Consider the following 19,522-nt stretch of genomic DNA (forward strand, 5'->3'; position numbering starts at 1 on the left):
AACAAAAAGGAATGCTTTATTTCATCGTATGTACAATGTTTGCAGGGTCAGCTAGTGTTTAAATATATTCTTAATTATATTTGAAATCGATGGGGTAGTATTCTAAGTAGTTGTTGCAATGTGTTGACCAAGAGCATTAATATCAATACAAAATCTTAAATAGGAGACTTTATTTTTACTTATATTCGTAAAAGATATTACCACAGCACCTGCAAGTTCACAAAGATTAGTTATTAACCATTATTTCTAAATTCATTTTAGCGTATTAGTTACACAGGTAGTCTAAATATATATATACGAACACAACACATTTCGAAAATGATATAAACACAACATCGCTTATATTAAAAAAAGAAATGAGAACATGTTTCTACATAAGAGGTCTAATTTGTGTAACCGAATGTTCTACACACCGGAAATTTGATTGAAAACATACACAATTGCTTAAATAGTTCAATCTACTCAAGAAAATATCGATTTTTCATAACTACAATATTGGGAAATATGTAGTTTAAAAAGTGTACAATGAAAAACTATGGATTATATTTCGGTGTTTTAACAATTTGCCGTTCTGCATTATTTATCAACATCTGCTGGGCTTCTCGGTGAGTAATACAATTTTTTTTGGAGTAATTTACGAATTTTAAAACGATTATTTTTTAGATTTTTTAGTATAAAAGTAGGGTAACTAGTTGTCATTACAACCCATCTTTAAACGTGTTAAAGGAATTAAAAAATTAAATTCTATAAGCTAAAATACTTAGAGATTAATATTAAACATAATGTGTTTTTAGATTAATACTATGGAAATAAATGTCTCCAGTTTCTTTTTTTATAATATAATGTTGAAATAAGAAACTAAAAGATGTTTTCTTATTCAAACTACGCTCTGCATACGAAATGCAGTAACAAAAATCAAACTTTATGGCCTAAAGGTACACTTTCAAGGGAGTGTAAAATATTTAACATTTATAAGATGAAATAAAGCTGTACATTAAAAAAGTAAATATAAATACTTGGTGGCGGAAAATTAGTCACCCGATATTGTTTTTGAATAACATTTTACCTAAATAATAAATAATAATTTTGTTTAATGGAAATGTTTATTCATACCTTGAGAATTTTATTTTATTTGACAAGTGGCTGCCGCCAGTATTGGTACACATTTTTGCCCGTTTGGGAGCGGTGGCCCCTTCGCCCAAAATTTTCAAAATAAAGTAACCTTTTTTTCACTAGAATTTTTCAATAAATAATTTATTGTGAAACCAAGTAGAATCCTTTACTATTGAACAAACAACAAACACATATGAATAAATATAAACGGAAAAAGGATTATCTGACTGATTATAACCTTTCGACCTTTTTTTGCCGAAAATCGTTACCTATTTCGTTGAAATCCAGTTCTCGGAGTAAATCGCTTTCAATGCATATTTGTTATAATTTTCATTTTTGAAAATAAGCGCTCTCCAGTGCAATTTGTTACCATCAAAACCAAATGCATTCTCAATGCGATTTCGTGGTTTTAGAAAGTAACTCGGAAATGTTGATTTTCGCGAATTTGGTATTAAAATAGTTCCGGCAATTGATCTATTCCATAGTCCTTTTCCTTTTTGTATGAGTCAATCAAAAACACAAATTGAACTAACCAGGATCCGGATGATTTAGAGCCTAGTATTTACCAATAGTATATTTCTTTGGTGACAGATTTGCGTCTTGTGCTTTCCCGTAATAGGACCGATTCAACTTATTATATATGCTTATTGGTATTTATCGCACACCGTTGGATATTATAAGCAATGTAAACATAAACATAATAGTAGGGGAGCCCAGGATGCTAAATCGGGATTTACTCGAGCGTCAAAGAGACCTATTGGATTGCGAAGCTTAGATGATAAGAACAAAAAAATGTTATATCATATATACACTTTCATCGGTGGGGGGAGCGGCTATAAGTTTCCAAAAATGTAAAAAAAAAAAACAGTTGCATGGACATACTCGAGCGCGTTAGATATTAATAGCATCCATTTTCTACGTATTTTTGAAAATATACGTATGTTAATCTGACCGTTTCCATGAAAGGGGATGTTAAGTGAACCTAAAAGAACGCTCTTATGTAATAATCTGACGATTCTGATGTGACCCAAACTCACGGCCATTATTAGAACTTGCAAAAAAAAATCGCCATTTTGAAATACTCGAGCGCGTCAGATTTTGATATATATGGTTCATGTACATATGTACCCTAAATGTGTTGTCTCTTAATCTGACGATTATCTGGAGGGATTCGCCTAATCTGACAATGGAAAGATTTTTTTAAGGGGGAGTAGGGGGAGAGTACGATAACTTAGGCGACAAGATATTATAACGGATTTTTGTAAGAGCCGTAAAATACAAGAATTTTGTACTATGGGATGGGGGGTGTCCATCTCCACCCGTTTAGGCGGTAGTTTAAAGTTTATTTTTTAAATACTTCAAGATTATATACTAATGTTTTTATTTTAGAATTTATTGCTCTTATTTGTTTTTCATCAAAAACTGAAAACGAGATAATTGTATAACGTCTTGAGAAAATTGAAAATTGCAAAAAAAAAATTTTAAATAAATTATTTTTTCCTTGCCTGAGTATTTGAGATAAATTCAAATCAAATGGGGTGGCGCAACAGTCCGTTGTGAACCAGGGCCTAGTGACTTACAACTCTCAACCATTCTTGTGTGCGAGTACTGTTGTCAGGAATGGAAGGGACCTACAATTTTAGGCCGAATCCGAACGGCTAGTTTGAGAAAGCACTTTTTCATGACAAGAATTACTCTTGAAGGATTTGCCAGTTCCTCGCAAGAGGCAGTAAACGAGAAATTTTTTTTTTTGATGGCACAGGCAGGGATTGAACCCAAGACCCCTTGCATGACAGTCCAACGCACTAACCATCTTGCCACGGGTACTACGAGATAAATTAATTTTTCTTAAATCCAGCTTATTTAAATGCAAAAGAAACTTTGCATGCACCCCATCATACATCCATCGCGCCTTTCACCCTCTCCATCTTGCACATAATGCAACTTGGACCCACTCCATATCCATTAGTGTGCCAAGCAGGGGGTTGCAGGGAGCAGCATTCCCCCATACACACCTCGGTGTGGCGTACACACCTACTATTATTACTATCTAAATAAGACCACTCAAGCAAAAAAAAAAGAATTAAAATAGTAGTTGTGGTTATTTTCAATCGTCAGATTATATATTATTATATTATATATTATTTGTGAACGTTGAATTATTACCTTCAAAATAAACAAAAATTTAGCCACGCTCGAGAAAGTCAATAAGACGTTTTTTTTTACAAGTTTGTAACCCGCCTACTCGTTATTGTCAATCGAAAATTGTCAGATTAGTGGAATATACACTTTTTAGCATATAACTAACATACCCTACCTTAATCTTACGCGCTAGAGAATTTCAGATGATCAATTTTTTTTTACTAATCTGATCCTTTATCCTGGACGCGTGGCCACATATACGCGGCTAAGACTTGGTGGAGGTATTCAATGGGGTACTAGGTACCTCCCTGTATATTAATCTGCCGCGCTGTAGTAAACCCCAAAATCCCTTCTTGGGCTCCCCTACTATAATTGATGCGATCGTCGCCGATGCCGCTGACGGCAATTCAGCTTGCCCGGCTGCAGCTCACTATGATGTTGTTTAAAATAGAGCTAACACTGGTTTTGTGAATTCCAATGTTCTCGACCCTTTACTTTCTCCACCGCTAAATGAACTCTTCAAAAAAAACGATGATATAAACATAAACAAATCGAAATGACTGTTTATTAGGTAGTGGAATTAGTAATTTAAATACTTTGACACCTTCTGTTTGGTTACACATTTCGAAATTTAAAGTCGATACCAAAACTAGATTTAATAAATCATATATCTGTTAAGTCTAGCATTCCCAAAAACTATTTTAAATATTTCAGACTAATTAAAAAAGGTTTATCTCTAACTGAAGTTTCTCATGTGAATTTTAAACTGAGTGTACCCTAGGATTGTTACAATAAACTCATGAGTGACCCTTCTATATGGCCTATGGTCGTTAAGGTGAAAAAGTTCATTAACCATCCAAAAAACGTAGATACGGGCCTTTCTGTGAATATGACGTAAATATCTATGACAATAAACACAATTCATGGACATTAAAAATCATCTTTAAAAGAATTTAACGTTGCTGCTTCTCAAAGTAATTTTTCGCTTTATTATCAAAATATAGGAGGTATTAGAACTAAGCTACAATCATTATATCTTACTTTTGCATCTTGGGCATACGATATTATATTTATTACTGAAACTTCGTTAACAGAAAAGCAAGTAACATCCGAATTATTTAACTCAGATTATACTGTATTCAGAAAAGATAGATCATATTTAATTACTGGGAAGGACAGAGGGGGTGGTGTTCTTATCGCCATTCGTCCTTGTCATGTAAAGAGGTATAGCTTAATTCAAATATAATATCTTTTACTACGAGTAATTACGATATTGATCAATTGATTGCTACTTTAAATTTATGTACATATATGGAAATATTGAATTATTTATTATTATTAATTATATTCCTTCAAGGAGTTCTTGTGAATGTTATAATATATTTCTACATAATTGTAAATCTAGTTTTGAAAACTTAAATCCATCGCAACTCGCAACATGTTATTTATTATTTTGGAAATATTAAGTGGTTATAAAAAAAATCAGTTCACCCCATGAGTTCGCAAAAAATATTGGAAAAATTAATGCATTTTGCATTTTTTTGTCTAAAAAGGTAAATATAACTATTTAAAAAAAAAAATTAAAAAAGCAAGTATCTGTACATGTCTTTATTTATTTGAAAATAAGTTGAATTGAGTTAGCTGGCTGTTATACTTCGGAAGTTTTATTAAATATTGCACCCATGCCACATTGCAAATTTGCCCTATTTTCCATCGTTTTCTACAATTTTTCTTGGAATAAATAAATAAATTTAAAAAAAAATCGGTGCTATTTATAAAAATTTATTGTTTTTTGGAAAAAAATAAAAAAAAAAATGAAAAATTATATTTAACACACTGCCCAATTGCTTTTCGCAAGTAAGTACCTGAATTTAATGATTTTTTATTGATTCTAGACCTGTTAAGGAACAACAATTTTTTTAAATTTTGTATTCCCTTATAAATATTTAGCCCAATATATTTTCAATCAAAAGCCATTTATTTTGTTTAAATATTTAAAAAAATGTGAACGCTAAAAAGCTAAGCGCAAAGCACTAATCAATTTTTTTACATGAGACATGCCCTTAAGCCTTACCTAAAGCTATAATTAAACATTCAACTTAAAGGCTCAACGCGTTGACTCTCAAAAATAAATTCGACGTCATAAAAACATCTTAATTTTCTGTGTCAACGCACCGATAACGTTCACAGCGTCATTGCTTAAGACTTTGACTATCATACGATTAGACAAAATAATATTTATTTAAGCCAACGTTATTTTTATTGTTTTCATATTAGGGTGTTAAGGAATTTTAAAATTGGTAAGCATAAAACATAATTATTGACTAGTTTTTAATTGTAGTTAATGGACGTCATTTTACGTCAAAAAGTCAACGCGTTGACCGTTTCCGTTAACCTTCTACTAGTAGCTTCAGACTTTTTTCTTTAATATTTTGCAGTGCGAAACAACTGTGTTAAAATTGAAAAAATTAAGAATTAATGCATACATATTACATACATATGTACCTATTCTCAAACATATTTTCGTATAATTATCCTTTTGGAAGTAGATAGGTCCAGGGCTTAAATAGGTACATGATTAAGTACGATAGTATCTGTTGGCAGGTTGTTGCGTAGATAAAATGTAAGGCAGTTTCTGGGGGAAAAAAAAAAACGGACAAATGGCTAAAGATATCGTAATAGCATTTTGCTTTAAAATTATTTCCTCTTTCTAGACTTAACTTGATTTAATGAAAAAAATGGTAGTTAAATTAAATTAGGATTTTCTCCAAAATTGAAATAAAATGTTCATTTATTTCAATTTTATCATTATTTTTAACTATTGATTTTCACGAGCATTTCAATTATCTTACTTCAATGTTGGCTTGAAATAAAATGACACTTTTATGTATGAATATGTAAATTGAAATGAAATATTATTATTATTATTATTATTTTTTGTAGATTCTAATTATTGTTTTAAAATTGACAGTTGGATTTTTATAAAAATTTCGCTTAGTGTCGAAAACAATATTTTTTGTGAGATAAAATTATTTTAATTAATGTTTCTAATTTTTTAAAAAATATTTGATTTCAAGTATTTTTTTTTATTTTTTTTTGTAAAAAAACTGTCAATTCGATTTTTCTCATAATCTTACCAGTTGTTAAAAACGTTGTTTTTCGTTGCATACAATTATTTTGGAGATATTTATGTTCCTAAACATTCGAGGAGACAAATATTTTTTTCAGTTTTTTTTTTTGATTTACAAAAAAAACGGTTTTTCCCACAAATATACTAGTTTGGTATAACGTTTCAATACATAATATAAAATTTAACTCAAGTAGCTAGCGTCTTGGGTTCACCTTTTTCTTTTAATTGCTTTGGTAAAAAAAATACGCACTCGATTTGTTTAAGAGTTCTTTCTATATGATTCTGCATTATTATCTGTTTAACAACATTTATATGAAGTCAATATCACCATTGGTTCTTGAGCTATGGACGACAAAAAAAAGTTCCAGAACTTACGGAAACACAGAAGCACTAACGCAAGTACACAAACAAGCAGAGACATCTTTTATTTTGACTCTAGGGACCTTGAAATGTCAACATTTTCAATTGGACAAATCGGGCCGATTACAATAACTTCATATGGGAAGTTAATAACATTTGAATTTTCTCAAGAAATTTCTGAAGTTAATGTATGTACCTTGCATAAGTCCTTCTTTTTAATTATTTATCCCTAAAAGAAAACTAAACAAAAAATGTTTCAACTATTATTACCATAGTTTAAAAATATCTCCGAGTAAAGTCAGAGACGAAAGCCTTTAGTTAATTTAAAGCGGTACAAACAAATCTGTACTTGAAAGTGTAGAAACCAATCTGTGTGCCTCGTTATGGAGAACGTTTCGTAGATACACCGACTGCCATTGAAAATCCTGGAAAACATTTCGGAAGTTGGTTTACGAAACTCTTCACCTTTTGTCATGCCAGCCTTGATTAAAAGTGTGATTGACCATTTATCTTCCATTCGTAAAACTCTTTAACGTAGTCCCAAAACCTGATCTTGGTCGTTTCCACGAAAATTTAATTAATTTCAACCAGCCCGTCCTGTTGCAAAACGTCCGGATTAGAAACTTTGTTTCGAATGTAGTCAAGTAGGACATCTCAAAGCGAAAAGACCTTCACAGACGCAGCAACGATGTTGTTGAAAAGAAGCCGAGTGCGGAAAAGTTTACGTTTCACCAAAACTCCGGACATAGGGGTAAACATTTGCTGGGCAGAGCAAAGAGCAGAACGAAAGAATGTCAATTTCTGTCAAAATAATAATTCCTCCGAAGGAACCGCGGTTATATGGGTTGGCGGTAATGTTTACCATATTTTCTACTCTACGACGGCGAAATAATTCAGCAAAGTACTCGTACCTTATCACAAACAGTAAAAGCAAGTTCAAAACAAACTTCCGTAAAGTGAAATGAAATTATATAAAATACGAGCAAACCCGGCGAACTCTGTTTCGCCACCAGATGGCTTCGTTTCTTGTAACATTTCGTTTGGGGATTAAAAGATGAAGACAAATTATTTTTTTGTTTTATATTTGAAATAAAAACATTTTATTTCATTGCACAACAGTAATGAATTCATTTCAATTACAAAAATGAAAAGTTGTTTAGTTGAACTTCTTTAAGTAAAAAATTGAAGTGAATACAAAGTAAATACTGAATCGAAGCTTTACATTTGCCCGAAAATTATCCGTTTAATTGAAGTGCTTTTTGTTTTCTGGTCTGACGTAACACAAACAAAGCGGGGTTTTTCTTAACTCGTGAACACACAACGTATAGCTGCAAATGTGGAAAACAATCATTTTCTAAATTTATCCGCAAACACTAAGTGACTGGCCTTGCTACTTGTTATTTGTCATTGCGAACGAAAAGCAAAGCGTAAATTTTAATCGTTTGAAGTTAAACGGAAGATCAGTCGGAATCATTGGCAAGCCGAGTACAGTTGCAAAGTTGCGGTGGATTCAAATTACGCAATATCATAATAACTGAACCAACTCTGAGATGCAGTTATGTGGTTGAAATTGCTCGTTGACTTAACCAAGCATAATTCTGATAATTCTCACTAATATTTGGGAAAAAAAAATCAATTAAAGCTAATTGAGAGACTAAAAATCGTTTAAGTCGTTGGTAAGAGTAATAAATCCAGTTTTCACATCAACTGGCACTTTTCCATTTCCAACAGTTAACAATTGTTTGACCATTTTGAATTTGATCTCTCATATTAGTGGTTAGCGATAATGGTTTCACTTAATTCCACAAAAGTGATGCCTTTAGGAAAGCATTCAATTCATCTGCAGGAGTTCCACAGAAAATTTATTTCAACGTCTGCCCAAAATCGCCTGCCAACAATATCATCAAGCCGCCAAAGATGTTGTTAATTCGTCGAAAATCCTTCAGTGTGAAGTTAAGTGGAGTATCAATTGTGTTTTAATTGAGTGGAAACTTAAGCACAGAGTGTGCAGTACAACCACTATCTAGAAGAGCTGCCGTAATTCCAGATGATGCTAACGCCAAAGCTATGTCACACCTTGATCGAATAATGGCTATAATTAATGAAATGATAAATGTTTTCCCTGTTCCCCTAGGTGCGTCCAGGAAGAAAAATCCACATTATTGTCCACCGCTTGCATTTATGTTTCGTATAATTGTTTTTGCTGTTCATTCAGCAACGGCACATTATTTCGAACGAATTCCTGCAATGTATCAACATTATATTGCGGCTCTCGATTTAGTTCTTGGTTCAATGCATTGTGCATCGATCGATTTGGCCCAATCATTCCTACTTCAATCAGTTGCTTGTTTGCAATAGTCAAGCATTGATATTCAATCAGAATTGATTCCAAGTGCAATACTTGAGCATGTACATCAGCGTCGATAATTCAATAATTCGTCTCCTTAACTGTTGTCGTCCCTGCATATGAAGTATATTTGCAGAAATTGATGCGGTTCATCTGGTGTTGTATCATGCAAATAATATATTTATCCTTGTATCTGTATCCGCATCGCGTTTTTCTATTTCCCGTAAGAATAATGTGAAAAATTATTCTCTGCACTTTTTTATGTTTTTGTTTTACTTATTTTTGTAGGGAATCGAACGCTCTACAAAAAATTTCTCCAATAATTTTTTGAGAAACCTGATAGTTTATAAGTTATTTAAGGCCAAAGTTAAATTTATCGAACTTTTTAAGGTTTTTGATGCATTCTAGCGAATTCGATGGTTTTATTTGAACAAATCACTCAACAAATTAATGTATATCTTAAATTTAGTTTCTTCGATTATCATTGCTTATAATTCTCGGTAGTTATCCAAAAAAAATCCAATAGTCTAAAAATGTTTTATACATTTTTTTATGAAAATACAAATCATGTTAAATTGCTTTCTATTCATCCAATAGTCTGTAAATGATCAAATGGTAGACATGTGCATTCAAGAGGAACACAAGCGTCCACAGGTTTTTCTCAAAACCCACCTCTGTATATCAACTCCTACTCTGACTTCCCCGTGGTGAACATCGGGTGCCTAGTACCTCAACTAGAGATTGGGTTCCAACTGCAGTGGAAAGTGGTTGGGGCAGCAAACGAAAGAGGCGGGGGGAGAGGTGTTTCCACTAAGGCACCTCTTCTTATCCAGACGGTAGTGGAGGAATTCCCGACATGGAATCAACGGTGGCGTCTGTAGTTCCAGTAAGGTCGAACTACTTAGTGAACACCTTATAAGGCTTTTTGGACTTATTCGGAGCCCAGGCTTATAGGGAGCGGTTTTATCCGGCTCTATCCTTGGAGTTAAACTAAGGATTTGGCACTCCAGGTTGGAAATTGTGCCGTCGGGGTGACTTCCTGGCAGTGTAAAAACTTCATAGTTGCGAAGCATGAACAAGCCTCGGATACGGACGGATTTACTGTTGACAACCTACGCAAATGAATTAAGGACAACGGACTTCGGATATGCACGTGGAATGTTAGGTCCCTTAACAGACCACGTGCGGCCGATGAATAAGCGGAGGCCCTAGATTTCTGTAAGGCAGACGTCACCGCCATCAATGAAATACGATGGGATCAGCCGTGCAAAAAGGATGAAAAACTGCGATACTTACTATGGTAACTGCTGCCGCGAAAACCAACAGTGCTTATTTGGATGCGGCTTTTTCATTGGAGCCAGACTTAGGCAAGAAGTCTTGAGCTATAAGTGCATCAACGAGCACCTCATGACCGTACGCATCAAAGCTAAATTCGGAAACATTAGCCTGATATACGCACACGCCCCACAGAAGAGAAAGATGACAACACCAAAGATATGTTCTTCGACCTCCTAGACAAAACATATGAGCAGTGCCCTAGCTACGATATTAAAATTGTCCTGGGCTATTTTAATGCCAAGCTAGTAAAGATTTTGCTGCGGGGCGAAACGTTATTTTTTTGTATTTAAGTAACCAATCTACGAATTTACATTCAACAGATTTCAAATTAAGTACATGTATAATACAATTCAGTTTATAAATACATAATATCACATATTGTAAATAAAATTAAAAATTGGAGATAAAAATTTAATTAATTAAAGTGAATAATCGACTTTTAAATAAGTTTCTGGACATTGATATATCTAAACTAGAATAAAACATATTAAATAAATTACAACATGCGAAAATCGGTTCACGTTGTCCATATAGCGTATGATGGGTATCAATTGACAAGAGCGGTCTGGCTCTAAAGGAAATTGAAGGAGCATATAGATGCAAGCAGTTAAGAAAACTCTCACAATCAATGGTTGAAGTCAAAATATCACGGATAAACATGACAATATACATTTTTCTTTTCGACTCAAGAGTTTGTATTCCAAGTAATAGACATTTCGAATTATAAGAATGATGGAAACCTTTTATATTATTTTCAAAAATATTTCGAAGATATTCACGGATTCAAAATATTCATGGTAGCCAGTACGCGGTTTCCACACCTCAACATCCACAAAGGAACTTGTTGTTCTCCAGATCAATCTACCATCAACCAGATTGACAATATTGCGATCGACGGAGCGGCTGGGAGAAGGTACAACGTCAAACGGCTACAATCGCCAGAGATCGCCAAATCCTTTTCCGACCGAGTTACAATTAACCTCTCTCGAAGTTCTCTGCCGCCAACAGAATGTATCGAAAACCAGTAGCAACATTGCTATGATTCAATCATAGAAGCTGCCTCTGATCTGCTGGGTTTCAAACAGCCGCCAACAAGGAACCCCTGGTTTGATGAGGAATGTCGGCAGGCAAATACAGCCAAACAACAGGCACGCAAAGCGGGGCTGCATAGAAGGACAAGAGCTGCTCACGAGCTCTATGAGCAGAAGAGGCGAGAGGAACACCGACTTCTCAAAAGGTAAAAGAGAGGGCATGAGAAGCGTGCGGTCGAAGATGTTGAGAGGTTTAAAAGCAGGAATAAGGTTCGAAAGTTTTATGAACAGGTGAAACGAAATTCACAGGTACATAAACCTAGAACCGAAATCTCCAAAGACGAAAGTGGAAACATCATATTGGAACCGCAGTCAATGCTGAGGATATGGAAATACCACTTCTGCAGACTGTATAACGGCGATGACGAACCGAATACCCTGTCAGGCATGATGATGATCCATTCAACATAGACGACGAAAGCCAACAATCCCGTCCTCCCGATTTAGACGAAGTAAAAATTACCATATCTAAGCTGAAGTCTAATAAAATTGCTGGAGCAGATGGCTTGAGTCGAGCTCTTTAAAGCAGCTGGAGATGAGTTGGTTAGGAGCATGCACCAACTTATCTGTAAGATATGGTCGGAAGAAAGCATGCCCGATAAATGGAACCTCAGTATTGTTTGCCCGATCCTGAAAAAAGGAGACCTTCTAAACTACACCAACCATCAGTCTACTTAACATCGCCTATAAAATCTTCTCTGCCGTAATATACATATGAACGTCTACAGCCCATCATCAACAACCTGATAGGTCCTTATCAGTGTGGTTTCGGACCAGGAAAGTCCAGAGTCGATCAAATATTCACATAACGGCAGATCCTGGAAAAAAAAACTAAGAACACCAAACCGACACGCATCATCTTTTAACCGATTTCAAGGCCGCATATGACAGCATCTACACGGACGAGCTGTATAGAGCCATGTCTATTTTTGGCATCCCTGCCAAACTAGTCCGTTTGTGCAGGATGACCATGGAGAATTCACGCTGCTCCATAAAGGTTGGAAACAAATTAACAGAACCTTTCGATGTCAAAAACGGTTTTAGAGAAGGTGATGCGCTGTCATGAGATTTGTTTTAACATCGTGCTTGAAAGAATAGTGAAGATCTCACACGTCAACACTAGAGGCACTATCTTTCCAAAGTCTGTCCAATTACTGGCATATGCTGATGACAGTGACATATTCAAACTCAGCGTGATCCTTTTGTGAATATTTAGGCAGAGGTGGCAAAAATGGGTTTAACGGTTAATGAGGGCGAATCAAAGTACATGCTGTCGTCAAAAGAGGACATACAACACCGACGTCTTGGTCAAAACGTCACAATCGACAGATGTAACTTTGAGGTAGTCAAGGTCTTCGCTTACCTGGGCTCCGCTGTAAACGCAGAAAACAACACCAGCGCTGAGATCAAACGCAGAATAACTCTTGCTAACCGCTGTTTCTTTGGACTGAGAAAGCAATTGAGCAGTAAAGTCCTCTCTCGAGGACCAAAGTGTTGCTATATAAGACCCTTATCATCCCCATCCTGCTATACGGTGCAGAAGCATGAACTATGACAAAAGCGGATGATCGCACCTTGGGTCGCTTCGAGAGAAAAGTTCTTCGTGTGATCTACGGTCTCGTATGCATCGAAGGGAAGTGGAGGAGAAGATGGAACGACAAGCTGTACGGGCTGTACAGCGACGTAGACTTAGCCAGAAGGGTAAAAGTCCAACGATTAAGATCGCTGGGTCACGTAGAGCACATGGAAACCAATGCTCCGGCTCGGAAAGTCTTCGAATCCGCTCCCACGGGACAGTGCAGTAGAGGAAGACCGCGGATCAGGTGGCGCGCACAAGTGGAAGGTGACCTCACCTAAATTGGAGCGCGAAACTGGAGACATCTAGCTAGGGACCGAGGTAGATAGAGAAGTTAGTTGGGTGAGGCCCTAGTTCACACAGGACTGTAGCGCCACCTTAAGTAAGTAAGTAAGTATTTTCAACAAAACGTTCTTATTGCCATCTTTGATTTTAAGTGATTTTTCAAACACACTGAAGCAAAAGTCTTTTTTTTAATGGGTTTTTCAAATCTTTCAGGAATCATTCAGCTACGAACTCATGTTTTTTGGTTTCTCCCATTTTGTTTAAATTTAAGAGGAAATTCATAGTCCCTTCCGAAACAGCCCTTTCTGTAACTACGTTAATTAAACTGTTTTTGTCTACCGATTTATCGAATGGATTGATGTTATTTTTTAAAGTTTAAATTATGTTCTCTAAGGTTTTTCTGTCTTTTGAAATCCTAAAACTTCGAGTTCATGGACTGTGTCATCGTTTTTAGTTAAATTAATTTCGCATAGTTGATATTATTTTTGTTCGCAGACTATGACTTAGTAGTACCCGTGGCATGATGGTTAGTGCGTTGGACTGTCATGCAAGGGGTCTTGGGTTCAATCCCTGCCTGTGCTACCTTAATTTAAAAAAATTAATTTTCGCGGGTACTGCCTCTTGCGAGGAATTGACAATTCCTTCAAGAGTAATTCTTGTCATGAAAAAGTGCTTTCTCAAATTAGCCGTTCGGATTCGGCCTTAAATCGTAGGTCCCTTCCATTCCTGACAACAGTACTCGCACACAGGAATGGTTGAGAGTTGTAAGTCACTAGGCCCTGGTTCACAACGGACTGTTGCGCCACCCCATTAAATTAAAAAAGACTATGACTTAAAGCCCAACTCTGGCGCGCAGAAATGGAGTTTGTAAAATAGCTTATACCAGTAAAAGAACTTGCAGCATCTTCATTTATCGTCTGCTGAAGTGTCAAATCAACAGGTGTCCTTGAAAAATTAGACTTAGTTCTTTTAACACCAAAAGCTCCTTTTCTAAAATCTTCTAAATGTGGGGAGTTGTTTTCTTTTAATAACATCAAGTTGCTTAGATAATGCAAAATCCATCTTGCATTCATTCAAAAATCGATCAAAGTGCAGATATTGAAGAGCAGCTGAAAGCAAGGGATGCATTCTTTTACATCGGTTAAAGTGTAAACCACCAACTATACCATTGATAGACCCTTCTGCTATATCTTCTGATTTAATTAATATATCAACAACACCTGAGGAATCAATATACTTTCCCAGAGCCTTACAAAAGGTAAATTCTTTGTGAAATGCTCCAAGATTAATGAAAAGATTGTCAAATTTTGGGCTCTCCGCTATCTGAATTTGCACTGCCATTTTGCTATAGCCAATCATAGCTAACAACGATCTTCTCTTGATTACATTCTTTTGCAATTTTTGGAGAATGAATCATTGTTTCCTGAACAACAGAGTATGATGTTTGTGACAAATTTATCTGTGAAAGATAATCTATTTTTTGCAATGGGCTATTATCTATCGTTGTTAAGGAGTTGTTTCTACCCACATTGGAGTTGTTTCTATGAGAGATAACGAAAGAGCCCAAATCAAATTTCGTGTTTCAGAATTGGATTTACTAGTCAAACAACCACTTATTATTTCAGAAATTGCATCTAAATTCATTAAGCTTCTTTTAGCGCTGTGTTTCTGTAAATAGGATCGTATCTCACGTTGAATTTCTTCAAAACGACATCTTTTTTTTGGTATCTCCTCACTATTTGTACTTGTAGATCGAAGTTCTTCTGACGATACGCATTTCAATTGGTTGTTTCAAAAAGAATTATCACGGTTTGAAACAAATTGTGAGTATCTTTTCCAGTGAAAGTATCCACAAACCGATCAAAATTGTCAAACGCTACGTGTGTGCTAGGATCGTTGGCAATATTTATTCCTGATGGAATAAGTTGGTTTTTCTCGACAGTATATGTATATGTCATTTCGGTTTCTAGTTCTTCCGCTCTGGAATGTCGCATTCACCTTCAGTTAAGTTTTCAACCTATCTAACCCCTGTTTGTAAACTATTTTTCTATTGTTGCTTTATTTCGAATTACATATAATTATTTTATCACCATAAGTGTCAGATAACTTATTTGGCAAATCAGTTGCAAGATAGTACTTAAAATCAGTATAACTGGAGTTAACTTCCAATAGTAAGGATTTGTATCTTAAATGCAGATCCTGCAAATAGACAACTTTGTTTTTAAAAAAAATATTTTCTTCTATAAAAAGTGAAAGTGATTCAAATGCCTCTTTGTGAGCTAGGCGTACTTCATGCCATTTTGTTCGGGGTTTACTCTTTTACTTTTCTATCGTATCTGGTTTTAAACAAAGCCTTGCAAAAGTGATGGTATAAAAAACTGTTAAAGCTAGATAACTTTTCTATCAGTTTGGTATCACCGATTACTTCTGCTTGATGCTTAGTTGCCTCAATCGCATCTTTATAGGAGTATGTTGACATTGGTTTTTGTATTTGTTTTTTTAATCTAATTTATCACAAAAAAGACAAACCGACTGATTTGATACCTGAGATAGTGCCGGTGACGGATTCAATAACTCTTGGGTGGAATAGGAAAATCTGCAAGCTTCAACTGCGGTCTGTTAAGTGGATTCAGTACAGTTAGACTAACAATTTAATATAATCCTAGCGAAAAATTATACACCCAAACAGGGCTAGAGTTTGTTGTTTCCCTGCGTTGGTTGAATTCAGGAGAAGAAGGAACAGAAGTGCTTGATTGATCCTAAACATATCATACAGTATTAGTTAAGAACACATTTTTTGTGTTGCAATAAAACAAATTTAAATAAAATTATAGCTTACGTGTTGGTTTTGAATTATATATTGATACTCCAGTTTATATTTTTGATGGAGCTGTAAATTTCTTGCAACATTTTGTGTGATAGCCAGACAAGGACATATCATCATGTAAACAAATATCAGCGTACTTAAATTCTTTTAATTCACGTATTTTTTTTTTGAAATACATTTTTCAAAAATGTCCTTATTGAAAATTATTAAATTTTCTATTCCACCACACAAAAAACAAACCAACATTTTTAAACTCTATAAGAATTGATCACTACTAAGCTGAAAAAACACGCACCTATTTAGCAATTAACAACTCAAGTAATGCTTAATATCAATTGTTGACAACTGCAGTAAAAAAATAAAATAATAATAAGAATCTGTAAAAGCTTAAGTAAATGTTACCTTCTTCGAAAAAAAAATATTTCTTTTATCATTAATAAAAACTAGTTTATTTAACTTAAGAATTAGCATGCTAAGTTCACAGCTGAGGCCTAAGCCGTAGTCGTTGGTTTAAGTAGTTGTAGTTGGAGTTAGTGGAGATTTTTGTTTGCGAGGGCAGCGTCAAAGGGAACTCTTGTGGCGATTGAAGAATCGAGGTGATGGAAAGCACCTGACTCGATCGATGGAAAAAATAAAAAAATTTACTTTGAACGAGGAGAGTTCTAACCTGTCCGATTAAAATTTCAAGAAGAAAAGAAATAGATCTCGGAAATAAAAAGGGTGACCAACGTCAATGACAGGATGTCCGAAACATTGAACGAAACTTTATGCGACGATCACGGGAAGAAACTTCTTCGTTGTAAATTTGATTCTACTTACGAATTTCGAATGAAATAAATAAATTCACAGTTGGAGTTCGATGTATTTTGTTTGGACATTATTTTAAGAACCATTTTATTCAAAACAGAAATTCTAAGGTTCAAAATTCATACTCATTGACATAGTGTTGAGTGTTTCTTGTTGTACCTACTTTATGAGTAAAATGTTATATAAGTCGTTTATAGTACGTGTCGCTCGTGTTTGGTTGAAATATTAAAATGATGAGCGATGATGAAGCGATGACTATGGTAAAGTTTATCGTTTACGAGTGAATCTTTTGCATTCAATTTTTCTTTTCTACAATTTTGTAAAAAAAAATGGGCTTAGGTTTTTTAAGGGGTTAATTAATTTAATTCACGTGAACTTAAACTGTGTGACGAAGTGAAATAGCTATATCTAAACTGAAGTCAAACAAAGCATCAGTCGATGACTTGGTAGGGAGCATGCACCAACTCATCTGCAAAATATAGTCGGAAGAAAGCATGCCCAACAACAGAGGCATTTGTCTCCTTAACATTGCATAAGATCCTTTCTGCCGTATTATGTGAACGTCTGAAGCCGTTCGTCAACAACCTGATAGACCAAGAAAGTCCACTATCGACCAAATATTCACACTACGGCAGATCTTGGAAAAAACCAGGAGCTTCAAATCGATACCCACCATCTCTTTATCGATTTTAAAGCCGCTTATGACAGCATCCATAGGGATGAGCTCTATAGAGCAATGTCTAGTTTTAACATCCCTGTCAAACTTATCCGTTTGTGCAGAATGACGATGGAGAATGCACGCTGCTATATCCAGCTAGGAAAAGATCTGACCGATGCATTTTATGTCAAATAAGGTTTTAAACAAGTCGATCCTTAAAACTGTTCTGGAAAGAAATGTGCAGAATTAAATCTTAAATTATGGAAATAATTAATATTTAATAATATGCAAATAAAAATAAATGAAATAAATGAAAATTGTTTATTTTTGTTTTCATTTTTGTGCATGAAATCAAAAATGAACAAACAGTGGCGAAATTATTGAAATCGAAATAATCGAAAACGAAACAATTGAAGGCGAAACAAACATAAGACGAACTAACTCCGAAGCGAAATAATCAAAAAAGAAAACAATACAAACTGAAATGAAAACAAAATCCTTAAAAAATTAAAAAAAAATTGTCGAAAATAAAAAAAAAAAAAAAATAAATGAAAAGAGAAACAGTGAAATGCGAAACAACAAAATGCGAAACGATTAAAACGAAACCATTAAAAAACGAGAGATAAAAGACGAAACGTACCATCCAACTACTCGGATACCCAGATAATATTGACATAATTGAAAGATCAAAGCGTGATGTCAGTGGAGCGTTTTTGAGCATTGCGACGGAAATGAAGAAGATTGGTTTAGTGGTCAATGAGGGCAAGACCAAGTATATGCTGTCATCAAGAAAGGACAGTGAACAACGAAGTCTAGCCAACGGCTAGATGGCTAGGTGATGTTGAGTGAATGGACATCAACGCTCCAGCCCCGGAGGTCTAGGGACCGAGCTGGCTTGAGACGCATGTTGGTTAAGGCCCAGGCCCGCCCTGGTCTGTTGCGCCAACTTTAGTAAGTAAGTAAGAACTTAAACTATATGACATTTCTCTTAGCAATTGCAGAAGTTATGATAATGGATCAAACGCAAAAGGCTGATGTTTAAAATACAATTAAGAGCCTTAAAGATACAATCATTTTATTTATACGAAAACACATGTATATAAAACTTTTATTTTTACCATCTTTGAAAGAACATGTATATAAAACTTTAATTGTGGCCATATATTTATTTTATTGTTGCGTTCTTGGATTACTTTTTAATTACTTTTTGTTTCTATATTTTTGTGATAGATTTTTTGACCGTAGTTTATCCACAAATCACGAGGCGCTAATAGTGAAGCTCGCACAGAAAGTTAATTTAGTTCTGAACGGCTCTGAACCTAGTAGAAACCAGTAGAAACTATACAATTTTTTTTTTATTTTTGCGCTTCTCTAAATAAAAATATACAAGTAGCCATTTTCAAAATAAATGAAATTATGTAATGGATTATAAGCTTTCATTTGATACCTATTTCAATTCTGTTAATTGCACGCCCAACTTCTACAGAAATTTGCCAATGGTCCTTTATTTTGAAAATAAGGTCCACCTTTTCGAAATCGGGAGTGGGCTTCTAGTAAAACATTAAACAAATAAATTAAACAAGCGTAACGTGTCCTAGATTAATATAAAGTAATAATGATTTCATACGTTGCAGAAATATGACAATTGAAAGTTCGGAGAGCGCAGAACTTGTGTCCCACTATGAATCAAGCCTTTCTCTTCCAGACATCTTGCCAATTCCTTCCAAAAACTACGATAAAAATCGGGCTCCCAAACTTCTGGGACAACCAACAGTTGTCTATTTTCACGTCACTGTTCTATCATTAGACTCAATAAATGAAGAATCAATGGCAAGTATATAGCGCTTA

At 34.8% G+C, this 19,522-nt stretch overlaps 1 protein-coding gene across 2 annotated transcripts in view; it reads left to right on the forward strand.

The window, feature by feature from the left end:
* Positions 1–202: 202 nt before the first annotated feature.
* LOC129953726 (glycine receptor subunit alpha-2) overlaps positions 203–19,522 on the forward strand; it is a 209,268-nt gene continuing 189,948 nt past the window's right edge. For both annotated transcript variants that reach the window (XM_056067121.1, XM_056067122.1), the window contains exons 1-2: positions 203–605; positions 19,309–19,504. In XM_056067121.1, coding sequence (XP_055923096.1) covers positions 526–605; positions 19,309–19,504 — 276 coding nt within the window. In that variant the 5' untranslated portion in view covers positions 203–525. The remainder of the gene's footprint in view (positions 606–19,308; positions 19,505–19,522) is intronic.

This window comes from Eupeodes corollae, chromosome 1 (genome assembly GCF_945859685.1).
Source record: "Eupeodes corollae chromosome 1, idEupCoro1.1, whole genome shotgun sequence".
NCBI lineage: Eukaryota > Metazoa > Arthropoda > Insecta > Diptera > Syrphidae > Eupeodes > Eupeodes corollae.